This window comes from Podarcis vaucheri (genome assembly GCF_965113315.1).
Source record: "Podarcis vaucheri genome assembly, chromosome: 4".
Lineage (NCBI taxonomy): Eukaryota > Metazoa > Chordata > Lepidosauria > Squamata > Lacertidae > Podarcis > Podarcis vaucheri.
In genome coordinates this window covers 21,822,804-21,842,458 of record NC_138762.1, presented here as the reverse complement: position 1 = coordinate 21,842,458, position 19,655 = coordinate 21,822,804, and the positions used below count along the sequence as shown (strand labels likewise).

The 19,655-nt window shown below is 44.9% G+C and overlaps 1 protein-coding gene across 1 annotated transcript in view; it reads left to right on the top strand.

The window, feature by feature from the left end:
- LOC309531573 (uncharacterized protein) overlaps window positions 1–19,655 on the top strand; it is a 37,481-nt gene that overhangs the window by 12,488 nt on the left and 5,338 nt on the right. The window contains exons 11-17 of the mRNA XM_082221165.1: window positions 8,839–8,895; window positions 10,060–10,289; window positions 12,467–12,705; window positions 14,953–15,101; window positions 15,182–15,310; window positions 16,122–16,283; window positions 18,268–18,388. Coding sequence (XP_082077291.1) covers window positions 8,839–8,895; window positions 10,060–10,289; window positions 12,467–12,705; window positions 14,953–15,101; window positions 15,182–15,310; window positions 16,122–16,283; window positions 18,268–18,388 — 1,087 coding nt within the window. The remainder of the gene's footprint in view (window positions 1–8,838; window positions 8,896–10,059; window positions 10,290–12,466; window positions 12,706–14,952; window positions 15,102–15,181; window positions 15,311–16,121; window positions 16,284–18,267; window positions 18,389–19,655) is intronic.

The window sequence follows — 19,655 nt, the reverse complement described above, 5'->3', positions numbered from 1 at the left end:
ACTGGATAACTCAGTATGGAATTGCCATCTGTAGTGTTATCTCTTTGATGGCTCATTCACTGGTGAAATAACAACAACAACAACAACAACAACAACAACAACAACAACAACAACAACAATTTATACCCCACCCATCTGGCTGGGTTTCCCCAGCCACTCTGGGTGGCTTCCAACAGAATATTAAAATACAATACTCTATTAAACATTAAAAGCTTCCCTAAACAGGGCTGCCTTCAGATGTCTTCTAAAAGTCTGGTAGTTGTTTTTCTCTTTGACATCTGGTGGGAAGGCGTTCCACAGGGCGGGTGCCACTACCGAGAAGGCCCTCTGCCTGGTTCCCTGTAACTTGGCTTCTCGCAGTGAGGGAACCGCTAGAAGGCCCTTGGCACTGGACCTCAGCATCTGGGCAGAATGATGGGGGTGGAGACACTCCTTCAGGCATACTGGACCAAGGCTGTTTAGTGCTTTAAAGGTCAGCACCAACACTTTGAATTGTGCTTGGAAACATACTGGGAGCCAGTGTAGGTCTTTCAAGACCAGTGTTATGTGGTCATAGGGATGGGGGATAAATTCAATTCAGTTCACATTTAAAGAGGAACCTACCTAATTTGCACTTTGTGAAACTCACAGTTCACTGGATTTTGCAACACAGTTCTCCAACCAAGTAATGTGTACAAAAATGCATACACTGGGGTAAAGTGTGCAAAAAAAGAATTCGCATACAGGTGGAAATGTGCATGTTTGTCCAAACTGCATACGAAAACATGCTTATTAGGAGAAACTTGTGCGACTGCAGGATACATCAGGCTTCTCCACAACTGAGCAAAATGTGGATTCATACCTGCCTGTCTCCCCATTGATGCAGAAGTATCCATATGACTTTCTCTTCATCCCATTGTTTCCTCCTTTAAATGTGGGGTTTCTCCATTCTTGCAGAGTCCAGAATCCAGAGTTGCAGAATCAAAAACCAACAACCCTACATATAAAGGTGGAGAAATCTGGGACAGCAATGGAGTGAGACCCACATTTTTCTGCAGTTTGATCAAGGCCATCTCCTTCTTGAAGCCTTTCTCCTTAAGCCCTACAGTTTGAGGACACCCTGTGAATATTTGCTGGTGAGGGAGACTCCCCGTGCAACTGCCCTGCCGGTTTTTTTGTTCTATGTCAGGCATGTCGATTCAATCCAGCCCCCATGGCAGTATATGTCCTGGGGTAAAGAAAGCTCAACAACTTTGGGGTTAAATCCTTTAAAAAGTTCAACAACCTCAGAGTAAACTTCAATCCTAAAAAAAGCTCAACTTTGGGGTAAAATGGTAAAAAAAAGTTTGACAACTTCAATCCTAAACTTCAGTCCTAAACAAATCTGGCCCTCTTTGAAAAAAAGTTTGGGCTGAAGAGCACTATGTGATCTTCAGGGTTGGTTGCTCATACTGAAAAAGACAGCATGGTTAACTGGCAGAAATTAACACATGGTCATCCCCACACACATAGTTTTCTTCTGCAGGGGCCTTCATGAATTGTGGGCTGAACTCTCCCTATTATCAAAGTAGTATTTAATATACCCATTTTCCACAGACCCAGAGGCCCTGGGAGAAGGGAGATGAACCAGTCATACAACACTCCCCAGTTTAACTGCTCTATCTCACTGGGCGGCCAGAAGGAGCAATGGGGTACAAAGGATTGGTTTCCCCAAAGCGCACCATGGTTGTGTATGGCGCATGCCATTCAACCCAGGACAGCACTTGGTAATCCCAGACAGCACACATTGAGCCATATGTGTGTGTTCAGATCCTGATAACTCTTTTTAAAAAAATTACCCGCCAAATCAGTGTGTGTGTGTGTGTGTGTGTGTGTGTATATATATATATATATATGCTTTCGTAGATTTTCACGGGTACAGGAATGCAGGTTTTGGTGTCTTCGGGTGTCTTCCCGTGTAAGAGTCGGGGTGTCTGTGCGACGTTTCGACGAGGTCTCACTCGTCATCTTCAGGCTGGTGCTTTCGGCTTCTTGTTACTGGAACAGAGCAGAGTCTGGTGTTTGAGTTCCTATAAATACTGTTGAGGGGTGTGGTGTATAGCCTCCAACGTTCTGGGCAGAGAGGAAGTTCCTAGATTAGTGTGCCTTTTCTTCTTTTGTTCCTTAATTACTTGAGGGATATCTTGGGTGATTTCATGAGTGATATTCTGAATATCACTGGGTGGGTCATTAAGTGTAGATTAGTTGCTAAAGCTTTCGTGTCTTGACCTCTTGAGCTTGTGAAGAGTTTTTCTGAGAAGATGGCTGTGCTGCATTTAGTTGTGCTCTGGCTTGGCTTCGTGTATAGGGGCGAGCTATGGTTTTGTGCCTTGTGCCAGCCAGATCTGTGTAGGGATTGCAGGGGGGTGCAGCATCCGGAGGTGCCACTATAGTTTGGCTACTGGATGGAGTCTGTAATATGTCTGTGGAGAGGGTCTGGGTTTGGGTCTGGTGTGGTTGATTGGTGACGGCGTTCTGTGTGCCTTTGGTTCTGGTGTCGGTTTTTGTGGGGAGGGCTAATTTCCAGATGTCTGGCAGGCGGGACGTGTCGTCACGCTTGTTCATGTTGTGAGGGTGTTTCTCTATCTCGATGGCTTCCATGATTATTCTCTTGTGGTGATGTTCCATGTTAAAGAGCAATTTGGAATCTGCAAAATTAATTTCATGTCCTGTTTCTTTCATGTGTTGGAAAAGAGAGGAAGTTTTTTCTTCTTTTTTGACGGCATTCTTGTGTTCTGCGATACGTGCATTTATTCGTCTGTTTGTTTGTCCAATGTACGTGGCTGGGCAGACTTTGCAGGGTATTTCATAGACCCCTTGGTTTTCCAGCTGGATTTTGTCTTTTGGGTTTCTGAGGATATTGGCTATTTTTTGGTTGGTGCAGAAGGCTGTTTTGATATTGTGTTTATGGAGGATTTTGCTGATTTTGTCTGTAGTGCCCTTGATATAAGGAAGGAGGGCCATGCCATTGTTTTCTTCTGTGTCTTGGTTTTTGGGGGGTGTTTCTTTTTGGATTAGCTTCGTAACCCTGTTTTTCTGGTATCCATTGGCGATTAACACATTTGAGAGATTCTGTAACTCAGTTGTCAAGTGGTCTTTGTCAGCCAGGCGTTTGGTTCTGGAGATGAGAGTCTTGGCTACGGAGTTTATTTGTGCAGGGTGGTGGTGTGATTGTGCATGTAAGTAGCGGTTGGTGTGTGTTTTTTTCCGGTAGATAGTGTGTCCTAGGGAGCCATCAGGTTTTTTGTAGATTAGGACGTCAAGAAAGGGGAGTTGGTTGTTGTCTTCTATTTCCATAGTGAATTGTATTTTGGGGTGTAGGCTGTTGAGATGTGTGAGGAAGCTATCTAGTTTTTCTTTCCCGTGTGGCCAAATTACAAAGGTGTCGTCAACATATCTGAGCCAAAGTTTGGGTTTGTGTTCTGACTTGTCTAAAGCATTGGTTTCAAAGTGTTCCATGTACAAATTTGCGATGACCGGTGAGAGGGGTGATCCCATAGGTGCTCCTTCTATCTGTTTGTATCTTTGTCCATTGTGGATGAAGTACGTGTTGGTTAGGCAGTGGTTGGTCAGGTCCAGGATGTATTTGGGGGGGTTGTATTTGTTTTGAATGGCTGTCAAGGCTTCATTAATGGGCACTTGAGTGAAGAGAGATACAACATCGAAGCTCACAAGTAGGTCATCGGGATGTAGGTATTGTTTCTTTATTGTTTCTATGAACTGGAAGGAGTTAGTAACGTGTGAAGCGATGGATTCTGCATAGGGCTGAAGTTGCTTAGCGAGAACACAGAACGCCGTCACCAATCAACCACACCAGACCCAAACCCAGACCCTCTCCACAGACATATTACAGACTCCATCCAGTAGCCAAACTATAGTGGCACCTCCGGATGCTGCACCCCCCTGCAATCCCTACACAGATCTGGCTGGCACAAGGCACAAAACCATAGCTCGCCCCTATACACGAAGCCAAGCCAGAGCACAACTAAATGCAGCACAGCCATCTTCTCAGAAAAACTCTTCACAAGCTCAAGAGGTCAAGACACGAAAGCTTTAGCAACTAATCTACACTTAATGACCCACCCAGTGATATTCAGAATATCACTCATGAAATCACCCAAGATATCCCTCAAGTAATTAAGGAACAAAAGAAGAAAAGGCACACTAATCTAGGAACTTCCTCTCTGCCCAGAACGTTGGAGGCTATACACCACACCCCTCAACAGTATTTATAGGAACTCAAACACCAGACTCTGCTCTGTTCCAGTAACAAGAAGCCGAAAGCACCAGCCTGAAGATGACGAGTGAGACCTCGTCGAAACGTCGCACAGACACCCCGACTCTTACACGGGAAGACACCCGAAGACACCAAAACCTGCATATATATATATATATATATATGCATATGAAATTACTATAACAAACAACAACATTGTTTTGAAGTTCAGGGTAGAGGGACAAACATTTGGCAGGGGAAAGCCGGAATATGAATTCACCTCTCAGGAATGGGGTATATTTCAAAAAGTGAAAATCTCCTCCCAAAATGAAGCTTTTAAGCTATTTGCAATGGAAATTTGCCCCCCAAAATCAACGCTTCCAATATGGACACCCAGGTTTTCCGCACATTTAAACCGATCTCCGAAAATTCCACCCAAACGCCATTTTTGGTGGACGAATCCCAGCTATGTCCAGGAGATTCCGATTGTATGGCAGCCCTAGAATAGGGCGGATCCAATTCAGATCTACCAAAGCTCCCTTCGTACATAACCAGATTCAAATTGAGGTTCTCACTCTGCTTCCACCGTCTCAGGGCGGGGTGTGTGTTAAAAATTATTAGCTTAAAGAGGAAGGTAAGAGGTGACAGAGTGCTCTCACCCTGTCTGGAGAAGAAGAAGAGGAGGAAGGGGGGAGGAGGAGTTTGGATTTGATATCCCACTTTATCACTACCCAAAGGAGTCTCAAAGCGGCTAACCATCTCCTTTCCCTTCCTCCCCCACAACAAACACTCTGTGAGGTGAGTGGGGCTGAGAGACTTCAGAGAAGTGTGACTGGCCCAAGGTCACCCAGCAGCTGCATGTGGAGGAGCGGGGAAGCAAACCCGGTTCACCAGATTACGAGTCCACTGCTCTTAGCTACTATACCACACTGGCTCTCCTGAGGGATCTTTTCTCAGCTGCAGATAACAAGCAGAACATAATTTGTAGCTGGATTGCATTGGAAATGAAAGGGGGAAGGAGAAGAGGAAACCGTGGGCAAATCATGAATTTCAGGTGTTCCAACTGAGCACTAAAAATTCACCCACACCCACAAAGGATTTCATATGTTTGACAAAACAGCCCAGGGTGTGGGGGGGAATGAAGACATTGCTCAGTTCCAGTCCAGCAATTCTTAAAATAATGGAAATGTGGGGCATAGGAGATGCTTACAGGGGACCATTTGAAGGTGGGCAAGGGAGGCCTCCCATCTCCTATATCCACTAGATCTACTTTGCAAAGGCTCTTCCAGGACCCTGATCTCCCAGTTAGGTTCATTTCCAGGCAGATTTGGAGACTGACTCAGCTTCTTAGAAAAGAACCTGCGGGCAGAGGGAGAGAATCAGAAGGAAGAACAGTGCGGAAGGGAATTTGGTAACGCAAATTGTGTCTTTCTGCATTTCAGTCGGAAGGCGATGTCACAACACGAAGCACTGATGTGTAATCTTATCTTGTTTACAAGCAGCAATTATGACATCGCTCCATGTCAGTAGTTTACATTCTTTCCAGTTTCCACTGTGGGATAAACATCAGTATGGAGCACACACCTCCTCTTGAGGCTATGTGTTTATCAACATGCGTCTGGCATGCCTCTTTGGTGACCTGAAACTAATGAAAAATTGCAAGAGCTTACCTTGAGAAGGGATACGGGTGGCGCTGTGGGTAAAACCTCAGTGCCTAGGACTTGCCGATCGAAAGGTCAGCGGTTCGAATCCCCGCAGCGGGGTGCGCTCCCGTTGCCTGCCAACCTAGCAGTTCGAAAGCACCCCCAGGTGCAAGTAGATAAATAGGGACCGCTTACTGGTGGGAAGGTAAACAGCATTTCCGTGTGCTGCGCTGGCTCGCCAGATGCAGCTTTGTCACGCTGGCCACGTGACCTGGAAGTGTCTTCGGACAGCACTGGCCCTCGGCCTCTTAAGCGAGATGGGTGCGCAACCCCAGAGTCGGACACGACTGAGAAGGGAAAAGTAGAGGAGGAGTCTTCATGGAAGAGAAGGCTATCAGTCGCTACAAGTCATGGTGGCTCTGCTCTGCCTCTGTGGCTGGAGGCAGTGATGCTTCTCGGCACCAGTTGCAAGGGAACACAGTGCTGTCGTGCTCATTTTCTGCTTGGTTTCCCACAAGCATCTGGTTGGCCATTGTGAGAACAGGATGCTAGACTAGCTAGACCATAGGCCTGATCTGGCATGTTCTCCTTATGCTCTTATGGAAGAACCAGTGGAGAATGAAAGGTTGGCCAGGGCCAAGCCCAGAAACCCTAACAAAATATGATGTCACTGTAGCAAGAGCTAGGGGAAACAAGGGCTGCCATAGGATCAGGGAACACACACAAACAAATATATTTCAGAGCACTTTTAGTCTGAAAATGTTCATGGGCAAACGCAATGTTCTTATGCACTTAAAGGCCGGTGTAATAATAATAATAATAAATTTTTATTTATACCCCACCCTCCCCAGCCAAGACCGGGCTCAGGGTGGCTAACAACCAATAATAAAAACAAATTGATTAAAATACAATTTAAAAGATTAAGATACAACATTAAAACATTAGGGTACAATCTCTTCATAGGAGGAGAAAGGAAAAAGAAAGAGGGGGAGGGAATCAAACTGATTCCAAGCCAAAGGCCAGGTGGAACAACTCTGTCTTACAGGCCCTGCGGAAAGAGATCAGATCCCGCAGGGCCATGGTCTCATGAGGCAGAACGTTGAGAAGGCCCTGGCTCTGGCTGAGGTTAATCTAACTTCCTTAGGGCCCAGGACCTCTAGGGTGTTGCTTAAGGTCCTCCATGGGGCATACCAGGAGAGGCGGTCCTGTAGGTATGAGGGTCCTAGGCCGTGAAGGGCTTGATATATAATATGATATAAGATGTACATTTTGTAATGTTCTAGAGGGGCCTTTCCAACAAGAGGTCTGCAGGGAGGCAACATGGGAACAGGCATTTTAAGCTGTGGCTTTCCATTTGTGGAATGCGCTCTCTCTGAGGAAGCTCGCTTGGCGCCTTCATTACATATCTTTAGGCACCAGGCAAAAACGTTTCTCTTCAACCAGCCACTGGGCTGATTAACATTCTACGGCACTTTAAATGTGTCTCTGGGGGGGGGGAGTTATTGCTTTGTTTTGTTTTATTTTATTACGTATTCTGTGTTTTCATTTTGCATTTTTATGTTGTGAACAGCCCTGTGGTCTTCGGACGAAGGCCAGCATACAAATTTAATAAATAAAGCAAAACAAAAGTCACACCAAAGTGACTTTCTCATTGCACCATCTTGATTCAAAATGGCGCTGGCAATCCAAAGGGTGAGGAAGTCTGCCACCCCAACCTCAGGACCCCTTGTGCTGAGTTTGACAATGATATCTCAAGAGATGTCCAAAGCTATGGAGAACAAATGGAGAAACCAGTTCCCAAAATACGTTACTGCATATAAACAACAAGTCACATTCTGCTGATAAATCTGTGTTCTACTCCACGGGAACAGGATGGTGGTGAAGCAAGAAGCTTAAAACAGAGCACAGATGTTGCCTCATGGTGATGAAAGTTGCAGCAAGGGAATTTAGTAACAGGCAGTTTTGCAGACGATGGTGAACCTCCTCATACTTTTGAGGGTCTGAGAACTTCATCTCCTCCTAGTACCTATAGGAGGCAGGGATGGGGAACGTATGGCCCACGAGAAGTTGTTGGATTGCACCTCCGATCAGCCCCAGTCAGCATTGCCAATGGTCTGGTCTGATGGGGGTTGTAGTGTATACTGTGTATATACGGACAATGACAATAAATTTATCTATCTATCTATCTAACATCAAGTGGTAGGTCCTCTGCATGGGGAAGATGGAGAAATGCTATTGGGTGACAGAGAAAAGGCAGGACTACTCAACAGCTACTTTGCCTCTGTCTTCACCCAAAAGAAAAGTGATGCCCAACCTGGTGATAAAAGAATAGATGATGTAAGGAGGGAGCTGCTGCCCAAGACAGGAAAAGAGGTAGTAAGGGAACACCTAGCTACTTTAAATGAATTCAGATTTTCGAACCAATGGCTTCAAGTTGCAAGAATGGAAATTCCGACTAAAAATTCAGATAAACTTTCTGACAATAAGAGCTATTTAACAGTGGAACGATCTCCATTGGGAAGGTGGTGGACTCTCCTTCCTCGGAGGTTTTTAAGCAGAGGTTGGACAGCCATCTGTCATGGATGCTTGAGATTGCTGCATTGCAGGGGGTTGGATTAGATGACCCTTGGGGTCCCTTCCAACTCTGAGATTCTATGATCATTTGGAGGGCCTCAGGTTCCCCATCCCTGATGTACAGGAACAGACAACCTCCTGCTGACAACAACTTGTTATGGAATATATGAGTTTTGAAACATGTTTTGCAAACTTACTCAACAGAGGAAATGTCAGCAATTTGTGGTTGATGGAGGATTTCCAGAAGATTAGTACCAGCTCCTGGAGTGGGAGGTGAGCTGGACAAAGGTCTTCTCCTCCAAAGGGCTCACTGAGGACACCTAGTTAGCTTCTGTGGGATTAGATGGACTTCTGGTCTAATCCAACATGTCTCCTATGTAAAATTAGTTACCTTTGTCATATTCCTTCCCTCCCTCTTTTGGTCTCAGACCACATACAGCCTGGGTGTGGAACAGCATTCGGGGACCTTTTTCTTATGGTGCACAGGCACATTCTCAGGGGATAATCCTTTAAAGGACATGTGCTGACAGTGGATATGGTACACACCTTCTCTCTCTCTCTCTCTCTCTCTCTCTCTCTCTCCTACCAGTCCTTTCCCACTGTTTTCCCTTTCCTTGCCACCTATAGGAAATTAAGCTGAACTGGGGCCCCAGGTTGACCACCTCTGGTGAACAGGATACATGGTAGGGCACAGGAACAAGCAATGGGTGAGGAAAAGCTGGGATGAAGACTCATTCTTGGGTGCTATGCTATTTTGTATGCCCTTCCATTGGCTGGCCTTGAATACAAGGTGCAAGTTTTCGTGTGTGTGAGAGAGTACATTGTTTCAGAAGTGAGTCTGCAGCAGAAATTCACCTTATTTTAGACACACATACTATCTTCTTCCCCATATCAGCTTCACCAGAAACCTGTTTTTTCCTGGTTTGCTTCAGAAGACATTTGTGCAGAGCGCTGATCGGACGGCCAATCTGTCAATCATGAAACCACTTAACATTCTCACAGCAAGTCTGTATGCAATGCTGATTGTCTGACCTTGGTATCAGTCATGAGACCTGTACTCAGAGTAGATCTTCAAGTGGGGGAAAACATTTGCGTTTATGGCAGCGTCTAGTCTCAGCTTCAGGACAAAGAGGCTTGCTTCCTTGGTCATTTTGTGGTTTTATTTTATGACTTTGATTTAAATTGCACTTGTTTTAATTGTGACATTTGGGGGGGCATTTAACGATGATGACATAGGAACAGGAGGAGGACAAAGTGTGCTTAGATTGCTTTGCTGTTAAAACAGCCACTCAAGAGTTGCAAAAACATTTCCTGTTTCACATCTTCATCCCAAGGATACCTTCTTGTTAGCAACTGTCACAAAAGCCGGACTCTGTTCTTTCATTGCAAATATGCTTGCCAATATGGTGTCACGCTGCTAAAGAAGCTTATCAGCAAGTCGGTTGTTTTGTGTGTGTGTGTTGGGGTTTTTTGGGGGGGGTGGGAGGGTTTGCAGAACATCATTTATTAGCTGCAACAAAGGGTTACAAAACCAGGCTTTTTGAGTTTACTTGCATTGTGACACCCTCTAGTGAGCCTTATGTTTTCTGTTGCTAATCAGAGCATGATAAACTGTGAGTCAGTCCACAGCTGGCTTTATGAAACCTAAAGCAGAAAGGAGCCTGAAAGTCAGAATTACTGCAGGAGCAGAATATGCCACCGACCCTTCTCACAAAGCAAGACCACCCAGCTTTAAGATGACGAGTCTCCTGCTTGTCCTACTGTCGGCCACATTTTCGTACGGATTGCCCATTTTTTCAGGGAAGCAAAGTGAAGAACAAAAAAGACAGCTTGCACAGGTAACAAACGTGATCAGCCCCTGAGAAACTTGGAGGTCATGGCTAGTGCATGCCTTTCCAATTCTAATTCCAGGGCCCTTCCTGCAGAGGCAAGGCTTGAGCCTAAGGATACTTCTAGCAGGTCTTTTGGGGCAGGGGCTAAGACTTGTGTGGCTGATCAGGAACGGCAGTTCTTCTTAGGTAGCGTAGTGTCTAAGAAACGGAGCTGCGAATAAGGAGGTCGCTGCTTCAAACCTCACCTTTGTGACGAAGGTGGTCTGTAGCAAGCCACTATCACCCAATCTCACTCCCTACATCTGCAATATGACAATTATACTGGATTAATTTGTTGCAGAGTTGTTGTAAGAGATTGTACTGGAAGCACTGTGAGTCCTTGAAAGTGCTCAGCATTGTAATCTGTTGATGTTGATTTGAAGAAATTATTGAAGGACTTTCTTTACTTGCGCCTAAGTGCTGAAAGGTGATGCGTGGGCTGGTTCAAATGTCACCTTTAGCTAAATCTCTTAAGATAATATAATTAGAAATACTTGCGAGCACCAAATATGCCTAGGGTTTGAAAATATGATGTGTAAAATATTGTGTTAAGTTAAAAATGAAAAGAAAGTAAGATGTTAATTGACCAAGTAAATTTTATGGGGAAATAGTTTTTATACGGAAACTCAGCCAGGGGGATTCGAGGAAGTCACCAAACAATGTTAATAAAAGTGGAATTATTATAATCAGGATAAATGTTTGTTGGTTTGTTTGTTTTGTTTTCTTTTTCCTATCCATTTGTTATAAATTTGGAAAATTAATAAAAAAAAATTGGGGGGAAAACAACAAATGTCACCTGAGCCTCGTGATCTCGGTAGATCATGGAATCATTGAGTTGAAAGGGACCACAAGGGTCAACTCATCCAACCTCCTGCAATGAAGGAATTTTTCACGCGACGTGGGGTTCAAACCCGCAACCCTGATATTAAGAGTCTCATGCTCTACCGACTGAGCTATCCAGCCGACGATCAGTCCACTGTAATCTCCATCCTTCTTTTGCACTAGATGATCATCTATACTACAACCACTTCTAAGTAGAGCCATTATTTTCACCCCCTCTCCTTTCCTTGTTCTTTCCCTTCTTTGTGGTTTTTGTTTGGGGACGATGAGGGCTAGATTCAACTTGAAGTGTCTGTGAATGTGAGTTGGAGTTATTATTTTGGTGCACACGTAAGTTCTTTGAACACCGTTCAAAAAATCAGTCTCACTTTCCTGATCACTACTGTGCTTTACTTTTGTTCTCCGTATTTCAGATTTTCTCAATGTTGCGCCTAGATTAAATGATTGGGGGGGTGTAGGAATGCCTAAATAAAATGCAACTTGGGGGGTGATTATTCTTGGCCTCAGGACCCTTTCTGGTATTATTGCTTACCCTGAGACTTTGGAGATAGGAAAGGTTAAAAATGAAATAGTTGCTGTAAATTAAATCCCTCTTTTTGGCAATCCTGCTCACTCACCTGCAAAGAATTCCTAGTCACCTATAGCGACCAGGCAGGTGATTGATTGATTGATTGATTGAATAAATGACTGATGTAAGCCATTAATCACTTTGCTGGTGTCTTCTGTCACCCACCCTCTGTGATCATGGAAAGACAGACTCCTCACCGTTTAGGCTATAACCATTTTTTGTACCCATTTGCAAGGCTGGTATAATAGACCAAAAACCAAACTTTTTTACATGATTTTTATTGTAGAGTTTTATGTACCATTGCTGTAAACCACTTTGATTTTTTTAAAAAATAAATGAAATGAAATATATAAATATGTTTATAAATAATAAATGGATCCTAAACAGCCATGTGGTCATTGTTGGTTTTATGCTGTATTTTTTCTTAACATTAGCAGTACAGAATTTTTTTCCAGTTAAATAAATGATATACACTCATGGTTCATCATCATAATAATAATAATAATAATAATAATAATAATAATAATAATACTGTAAAATCAGCAGAGGTGATCAAATAATAACTGGAGAGGATTTCATTTATTTATTTAATATTCCTAAGAAATTGTTATTTGTTCCTTGGAAAATGCAAAACTCTTCATATTCTAAAGCAGAAATCACAACAGGTGGTGGTGGTTGTTTTTAGAAGGCCTCTTCCCAATCCTGTAGCAAATTTACTATTATCTCTTTTTATCAGGAATATCTAAATCAGTTTTATGAGCAGGAAAATGAACCACAACAACGAGGCTGGAAAAGCAATAAATCTTCCTTTGTGGAGAAAATCCAACAAATGCAAGAATTTTTTGGACTGAACGTAACTGGAATGATAGACACTGACACCATGAAAGTGATGGAGCAACCCAGATGTGGCGTACCTGATATTGGACAGTACGTCCTGGCCCTTCCTGGGTGGGAGAAAACCAAGCTTACGTACAGGTAACAAACAATTTTGGGTTACAGTTAGGATGAATCATGGGAGATGTGGGAGATTCCTTATTCCGAATGGCAACACGCACATCTAGGATGGATCAAGACCAGGCATCCCCAAACTTGGCCCTCCAGCTGTTTTGGGACTACAACTCACATCATCCCTAGATAACAGGACCAGTGGTCAGGGATGATGGGAACTGTAGTCCCAAAATATCCGGAGGGCCGAGTTTGGGGGTGCCTGATTTAGACACATCAAAAAAATGTGATTCAGTTAAATGCGTTGTAAACTTCATACAGGGAAATCCCATTGGCGAAAGATGGGACTCCACAGCGCCATCTGGTGTCATGGTGTTATAATACATATAAAGGGCTTTATCTTACGAATGTAGCTGAGTCCAGAGTAAAGAACAATAGCCAAAGGAATATGGGGAGTTGACTTATACTGAGTGAGACCATCAGCCCATCTAGTTCAAAATCATCCACACTGGCTGGCAGTGGCTTTCCTGGTTTCCAGGGCCACATCTACACTTGTGGTTTAGAACGTTAAAAATGTGTTATTAGAATGGGACACCAGAGGGTGCTGCAGAGCAGCGAGCCACCGGCAAAGGGAACTGCATTAAACATTATAAGAATGTTATGTCTACAGTCCTATATGGAGATGTTGGGGATTGAACCTGTGAATTTTGTATGCAAGGCAAATGCTCTACCACTGAGCCACAGCCCTTACCCGGCCTGTGTATTTAAGATGCCCTTCAGTGCCCTACTTAAACTGCTTTGGAATGGTTTTTAGACAACTTGTCCTTAGTCTTAGACTTGCTTTCCATGACCATTGCTTCCATAGTGGAATCAACCCAGGAGAAGGGCTCAGTTTCAGTGGATTTTGACATGCTAACCTGGTCTTGTGAATACACCTGCATAGATTAATTAACTACCTGTCCCTATGCATGTTCCTTCTGCTGAATTCAATGCGTTTTACTCTCCAGTAAGTGTGTTTACGAAGCAGGGCTGGCCCAAGACATTTTGGTATCTGAGACAAACTACAAAAGGGCTCCCCTTCCCCCCCACCAGGGAAGAAGGGGTGAGTGGAGATCCACACTGGCAACAAGGATGGAACAAAGAGCCAGCGTGGTGTAGTGGTTAAGAGCGATAGACTCGTAATCTGGGGAACTGGGTTCGTGTCTCTGCTCTTCTACATGCAGCTGCTGGGTGACCGTGGGCCAGTCACACTTCTTTGAAGTCTCTCAGCCCCACTCACCTCACAGAGTGTTTGTTGTGGGGGAGGAAGGGAAAGGAGAACGTTAGCTGCTTTGAGACTCCTGAAGGGGAGTGATAAAGTGGGATATCAAATCCAAACTCTTCTCTTCTTCTTCTATATTGAGATCTGCTGCCCTGTGGTTGCCTGACTCTGCCTCCTGGTGGGCCAGCCCTGTTACAAAGCTAAAATCCTAAGCACACAACTGCTTGGGTAGCCTAGGGCTTGCTGATTGGAAGGTCGGAGGTTCAAATCCCCGTGACCGGGTGAGCTCCCATTGCTCGGTCCCAGCTCCTGCCAACCTAGCAGTTCGAAAGCACGTCAAAGTGCAAGTAGATAAATAGGTACCACTCCGGTGGGAAGGTAAATGGTGTTTCCATGCGCTGCTCTGGTTTTGCCAGTAGCGGCTTAGTCATGCTGGCCACATGACTCGGAAAAACTGTCTGCGGACAAACGTCGGCTCCCTCGGCCAGTAAAGCAAGATGAGCGCCACAACCCCAGAGTTGTTAGCAACTGGACTTAACTGTCAGGGATCCTTTACCTTTTTTTAAAAAAAAATGCATAAGATTGATTAGTAAGACTGCAATAATTAAACACATTTACTTGTGTATGTAGACTTTCATCTGATTAAAAATGCATAGGAACAGACGGTTAATCCTGCTGGCTGCATCAGGATGCAGTCAACAGAAAGCTGGAACATGTACAAAACCAGTTAATTGCAACAAAATGTTGGGGGGGGGGTGATGGAGATCAGCTTAAATTCATCACATTCGATTCAACAACAACAACAACAACAACAACAACAACAAGTCATGTGAATTGGGCCCATATTCTGGAACTGATCAAAAGTGAAATCTGGCAGAAATCAAAAGCTGCTTGGCAACTTCTCCAGCCTATCTCTGAACTTAATTAAAATCTTCAGTTCTTAAAAGCTCATTGTGGATTGTGACAGCAACGATAAAGATGAGGGTGAAACCATTTCTTGCATTTTACTCCTTTAGGATTGTGAATTACACCCCTGATATGAAACAAGCTGATGTGGACACATCTATCCAAAAGGCATTTGAAATTTGGAGTGCAGTGACTCCTCTCACTTTCAGCAGGGTTTATGAAGAGACAGCAGACTTCTATATTGTGTTTGTAACTGGAGGTAGTATATGAGATTTGTTGAACTCTTTCCATAGCTATAGCAGTACATGAATAATGACTCCTCCCTATGCTTTTGATCAGCACATGGCAACTGTCCTCGGCGTTTTGACGGTCCTCTGGGAGTCCTCGGTCATGCATTCCCCCCCAGCGACCCCTTCCGTGGAAATGTCCACTTGGATGATGATGAAAATTGGACTGCCAGCTTAGTCCGTAAGTTGAAAAAGGGTCCCTTGCAGAAATGATGGCTCCACGTAGGGTTGATTGGGGTGAGGTGGGGAACCTCAGGTCTAGAGGCCCAGTGTAGCCTTCCATGCCTCTCTGCCTGTACCACAGGGGTCTTTCTTCAATCCTTGAGAGAAAACATAAAGTGAAACTTAAATGAGAAAAATGGAAATTTTGTTGGGCACACCCTTCAAATAGGAACCTTTAGAATTTTCATTCCCTCCTTAGTTCAGGTTAAAGGTTATAAAAGGTAAAGGTAAAGGGACCCCTGACCACTAGGTCCAGTTGTGGCCGACTCTGGGGTTGCGGCGCACATCTCGCTTTATTGGCTGAGGGAGCCGGCGTACAGCTTCCGGGTAATGTGGCCAGCATGACAAAGCCGCTTCTGGAGAACCAGAGCAGTGCACGGAAAAGCCGTTTACCTTCCCACCAGAGCAGTACCTATTTATCTACTTGCACTTTGATGTGCTTTTGAACTGCTAGGTTGGCAGGAGCAGGGACCGAGCAACGGGAGCTCACCCCGTTGCAGGGATTCGAACCGCCGACCTTCTGATCGGCAAGTCCTAGGCTCTGTGGTTTAACCCACAGTGCCACCTGTGTCCCTGTTAAAGGTTATACTGGAATGCAAATCCATAGCAAGTTATGGTATGCATTATAAATACATTTTAAATATTTACTATTTTCTCCATCTTCATCCACACACTTACTTGAGAGTAAGACCCATGAAATTCAGGGGGAGTCAGAACACACGTCAGGCTGCACATGTAACTTGTCTTTGCACACTTGTTTTGTCATTTAGAATTCAACCTGATGCTTGTTGCTGCTCATGAGATTGGCCACGCCCTCGGCCTTGCACATTCTGGTGACCCAAGAGCACTGATGTTCCCCAATTACAAACTCATGGAGCCCATCGATTTCCCACTCACCCAAGATGATATTGATGGCATTCAGGCCATCTATGGTAAGACAAGAGAAGATGTCCAAAACATGTGCAAAACAAGAGCAAAAAATCTACATCTCTAAAGTTAGAATGTATGCTTAGAATCCTAAGTTGTGTGTACAAATGTGTTTTCTTCAGTGAGTTGAAAAGGACAGTCATGTGTGTGTGTGTGTGTGTGTGTGTATTTGTATGTATTTGTATGTATGTGCTTGTGTGTCGGTGTACACACAAACACACAAACTTCCACTCAGGCCCATGCAGAGGGGAGGACATATGGGTACACTTACCCAGGTCTTGGAAGAAGAAGAAGAGTTTGGATTTGATATCTCGCTTTATCACTACCCGAAGGAGTCTCAAAGCGGCTAACAATCTCCTTTCCCTTTTTCCCTCACAACAAACACTCTGTGAGGTGAAGTGGGGCTGCGAGACTTCAGAGAAGGGTGACTAGCCCAAGGTCACACAGCAGCTGCATGTGGAGGAGCGGAGACGCAAACCCAGTTCACCAGATTACGAGTCTACCGCTCTTAACCACTACACCACACTGGCTCCCTGCTTTAGCTCTTTGAGGGCTAAACAATCCTGGGCACCCTCCCAGGGGCCTGCCGGATTTATGCTGTCATGTCAAGAACAAGACTCCCACCCTGGGCCTCATATAAGCTCTGTGCAGCCTGCTTCCACTATTGGAAGAAAACTTGTGGGTTAAGGTGGATGGCTTATGCAGTCACTGTAGTAGCAAGTAGCCTGTTTGAGCCAAATGGTCAGGGGCAGACTTCGATCTTTCAAATTTTAGCGGCACCCTGTGCAAGGCCAGAATTCAGTGCCCCCACCCTCCCATTCTTCTCAATTCACTATGCCATGGTTGTGGTGTTCTGTGGCGCCCCCTAGGCTCAGAGCCCAGTGTGGCAGAACTGGCCGCAATGCCCTAAATCTGCATCTGTAAATGGTACAATGCCAACTTGCAATGTGAGGCTGAGTCACATGGCCACATGCACACGGTAACTTTACAGCACAGTTCGAACAGGAGGTTGTGGACTCTCCTTTTGTGGAGATTTTTAAGCAGAGGTTGGATGGTCATCTGTCATGGATGCTTTAGCTGAGATTTCTGCATCGCAGGGGGCTAGACCCTTGAAGTCCCTTCCATCTCTATGGTTCTACGAAGCACATTCTTTCCCTCAGAGAATTCTGGGTGCGGCAGTTTGTTAAGGGTTCCTGGGAATCGCAACTCTCTGAGGTATAAACTACAGCACCCAGAATTCTTTGAGCTAGAAAATGTGCTCTAAAGTATGTGTGTAGCCTATGAATTATTTGAAGAGCAACTGTAATCAACAAATTACGCTAGTAGGACTCCAAGAAGTTTTGTAAGGAGAAATATACGAAGTGTTACAAAGTAGAAAAAGATAGAGATATTGGTTATGAGTTTGAAATGTAATAGGGAAGATAAGAAATGCATACGGAGAGATTAGATTGGAAAATTTCCAGGCAGGATTGATGGAAGTCAAAAATTTGATTAAGATGTAAAAGTATGTTTAATTACGGTTGAAAATGATATGTTAAAAAAAACTAATAAAAAATTATATATATAAAAAAAAAATTCCACGGAATTCCACAGAGCAGGCTCCTCTCAGTCAGAGGAACACCGCCATTGCCGATGGCGCTAACCCGGAAGTATGCGCGTAGCCACAATCCATCTGAGAGGAGGAGCTGCTGGTGGTCCAGCATGTGAGCTAGAAACACCTTGTGCAAAACCTCAAAATCTGTTGGTCACGATGCTGGAACTGTCCAGCCTCCTGCACTTATTTGCCTGCTTGAGAGGTGATAGGATAAGCCCAACTTCAAATCCCCATGACGAAGCTCCCTGGAGAGCCTCGGGCCAGGTACAATCTCTCAGCATAACCTACTTGGCAGGGTTGTTGCACAGATAAAATGAAGGAGGACCACCTTGAACTTTGGGGAGGAGAGGTAAGTATTGTCGGCAAGCGGTTGAAATGCACCTCCTTATTTTTAGGACCTCCGCGAAATCCACCCAAAAAGCCAGTGAAGCCATCAATCCCTAAGGCTTGTGATCCGAAAATGACGTTTGATGCCGTCACTACGATGCGAAGAGAAATCATTTTCCTACGGGGCAAGTAAGTACAAACACCCTTAGTATCTGTTTAAAAACTGAAGTTTGCATTTGCCCCGCGGCCTGAATATGTAGACAAGTGTATGGATGGACAGCTGTAGAGATTCTTCTAATTAATTAAAATCATCGTTATAGAAATGCATGTAATTATGTTGAATGGAGTATGTGCGTATGAAGAAAAAGCACTTATAAATGACACACACACACCCGGAAGATGCAACTCAGCAGGAACCTTGTCCGTGAGGGATGAGCTGGTAGTCTCACTGCAACTATGTCCCCAAGTACTAATAATAATAATAATAATAATAATAATAATAATAATAATAATAATTTATTATTTGTACCCCGCCCATCTGGCTGGGTTTCCCCAGCCACTCTGGGCGGCTTCCACAGAAACCAAAAAACACTAAAATATCATACATTAAAAGCTTCCCTGAATAGGGCCGCCTTAAGATGTCTTCTGAATGTCAGGTAGTTGTCCATCACCTTGACATCCAATGGGAGGGCGTTCCACAGGGCGGGCGCCACCACCGAAAAGGCCCTCTGCCTGGTTCCCTGTAGCTTCGCTTCTCGTAATGGGGGAACCGCCAGAAGGCCCTCGGCGCTGGACCTCAGTGTCCGGGCAGAACGATGGGGGTGGAGATGCTCCTTCAGGTATACTGGGCCGAAGCCGTTTAGGGCTTTAAAGGTCAACACCAGCACTTTGAATTGTGCTCGGAAACGTACTGGGAGCCAATGTAGGTCTTTCAAGACCGGTGTTATGTGGTCTCGGCGGCCGCCCCCAGTCACCAGTCTAGCTGCCGCATTCTGGATTAGCTGTAGTTTCCGAGTCACCTTCAAAGGTAGCCCCACGTAGAGCGCATTGCAGTAGTCCAAGCGGGAGATAACTAGAGCATGCACCACTCTGGCCAGACAGTCCGCGGGCAGGTAGGGTCTCAGCCTGCGTACCAGGTGGAGTTGGTAGACAGCTGCCCTGGATACAGAATTGACCTGCGCCTCCATGGACAGCTGTGAGTCCAAAATGACTCCCAGGCTACGCACCTGGTCCTTCAGGGGCACAGTTACCCTATTCAGGACCAGGGAGTCCTCCACACCAGCCCGCCCCCTGTCCCCCAAAAACAGTACTTCTGTCTTGTCAGGATTCAACTTCAATCCATTAGCCGCCATCCATCCTCCAACCGCCTCCAGGCACTCACACAGGACCTTCACCGCCTTCACTGGTTCTGATTTGAAAGAAAGGTAGAGCTGGGTATCATCTGCATATTGATGGA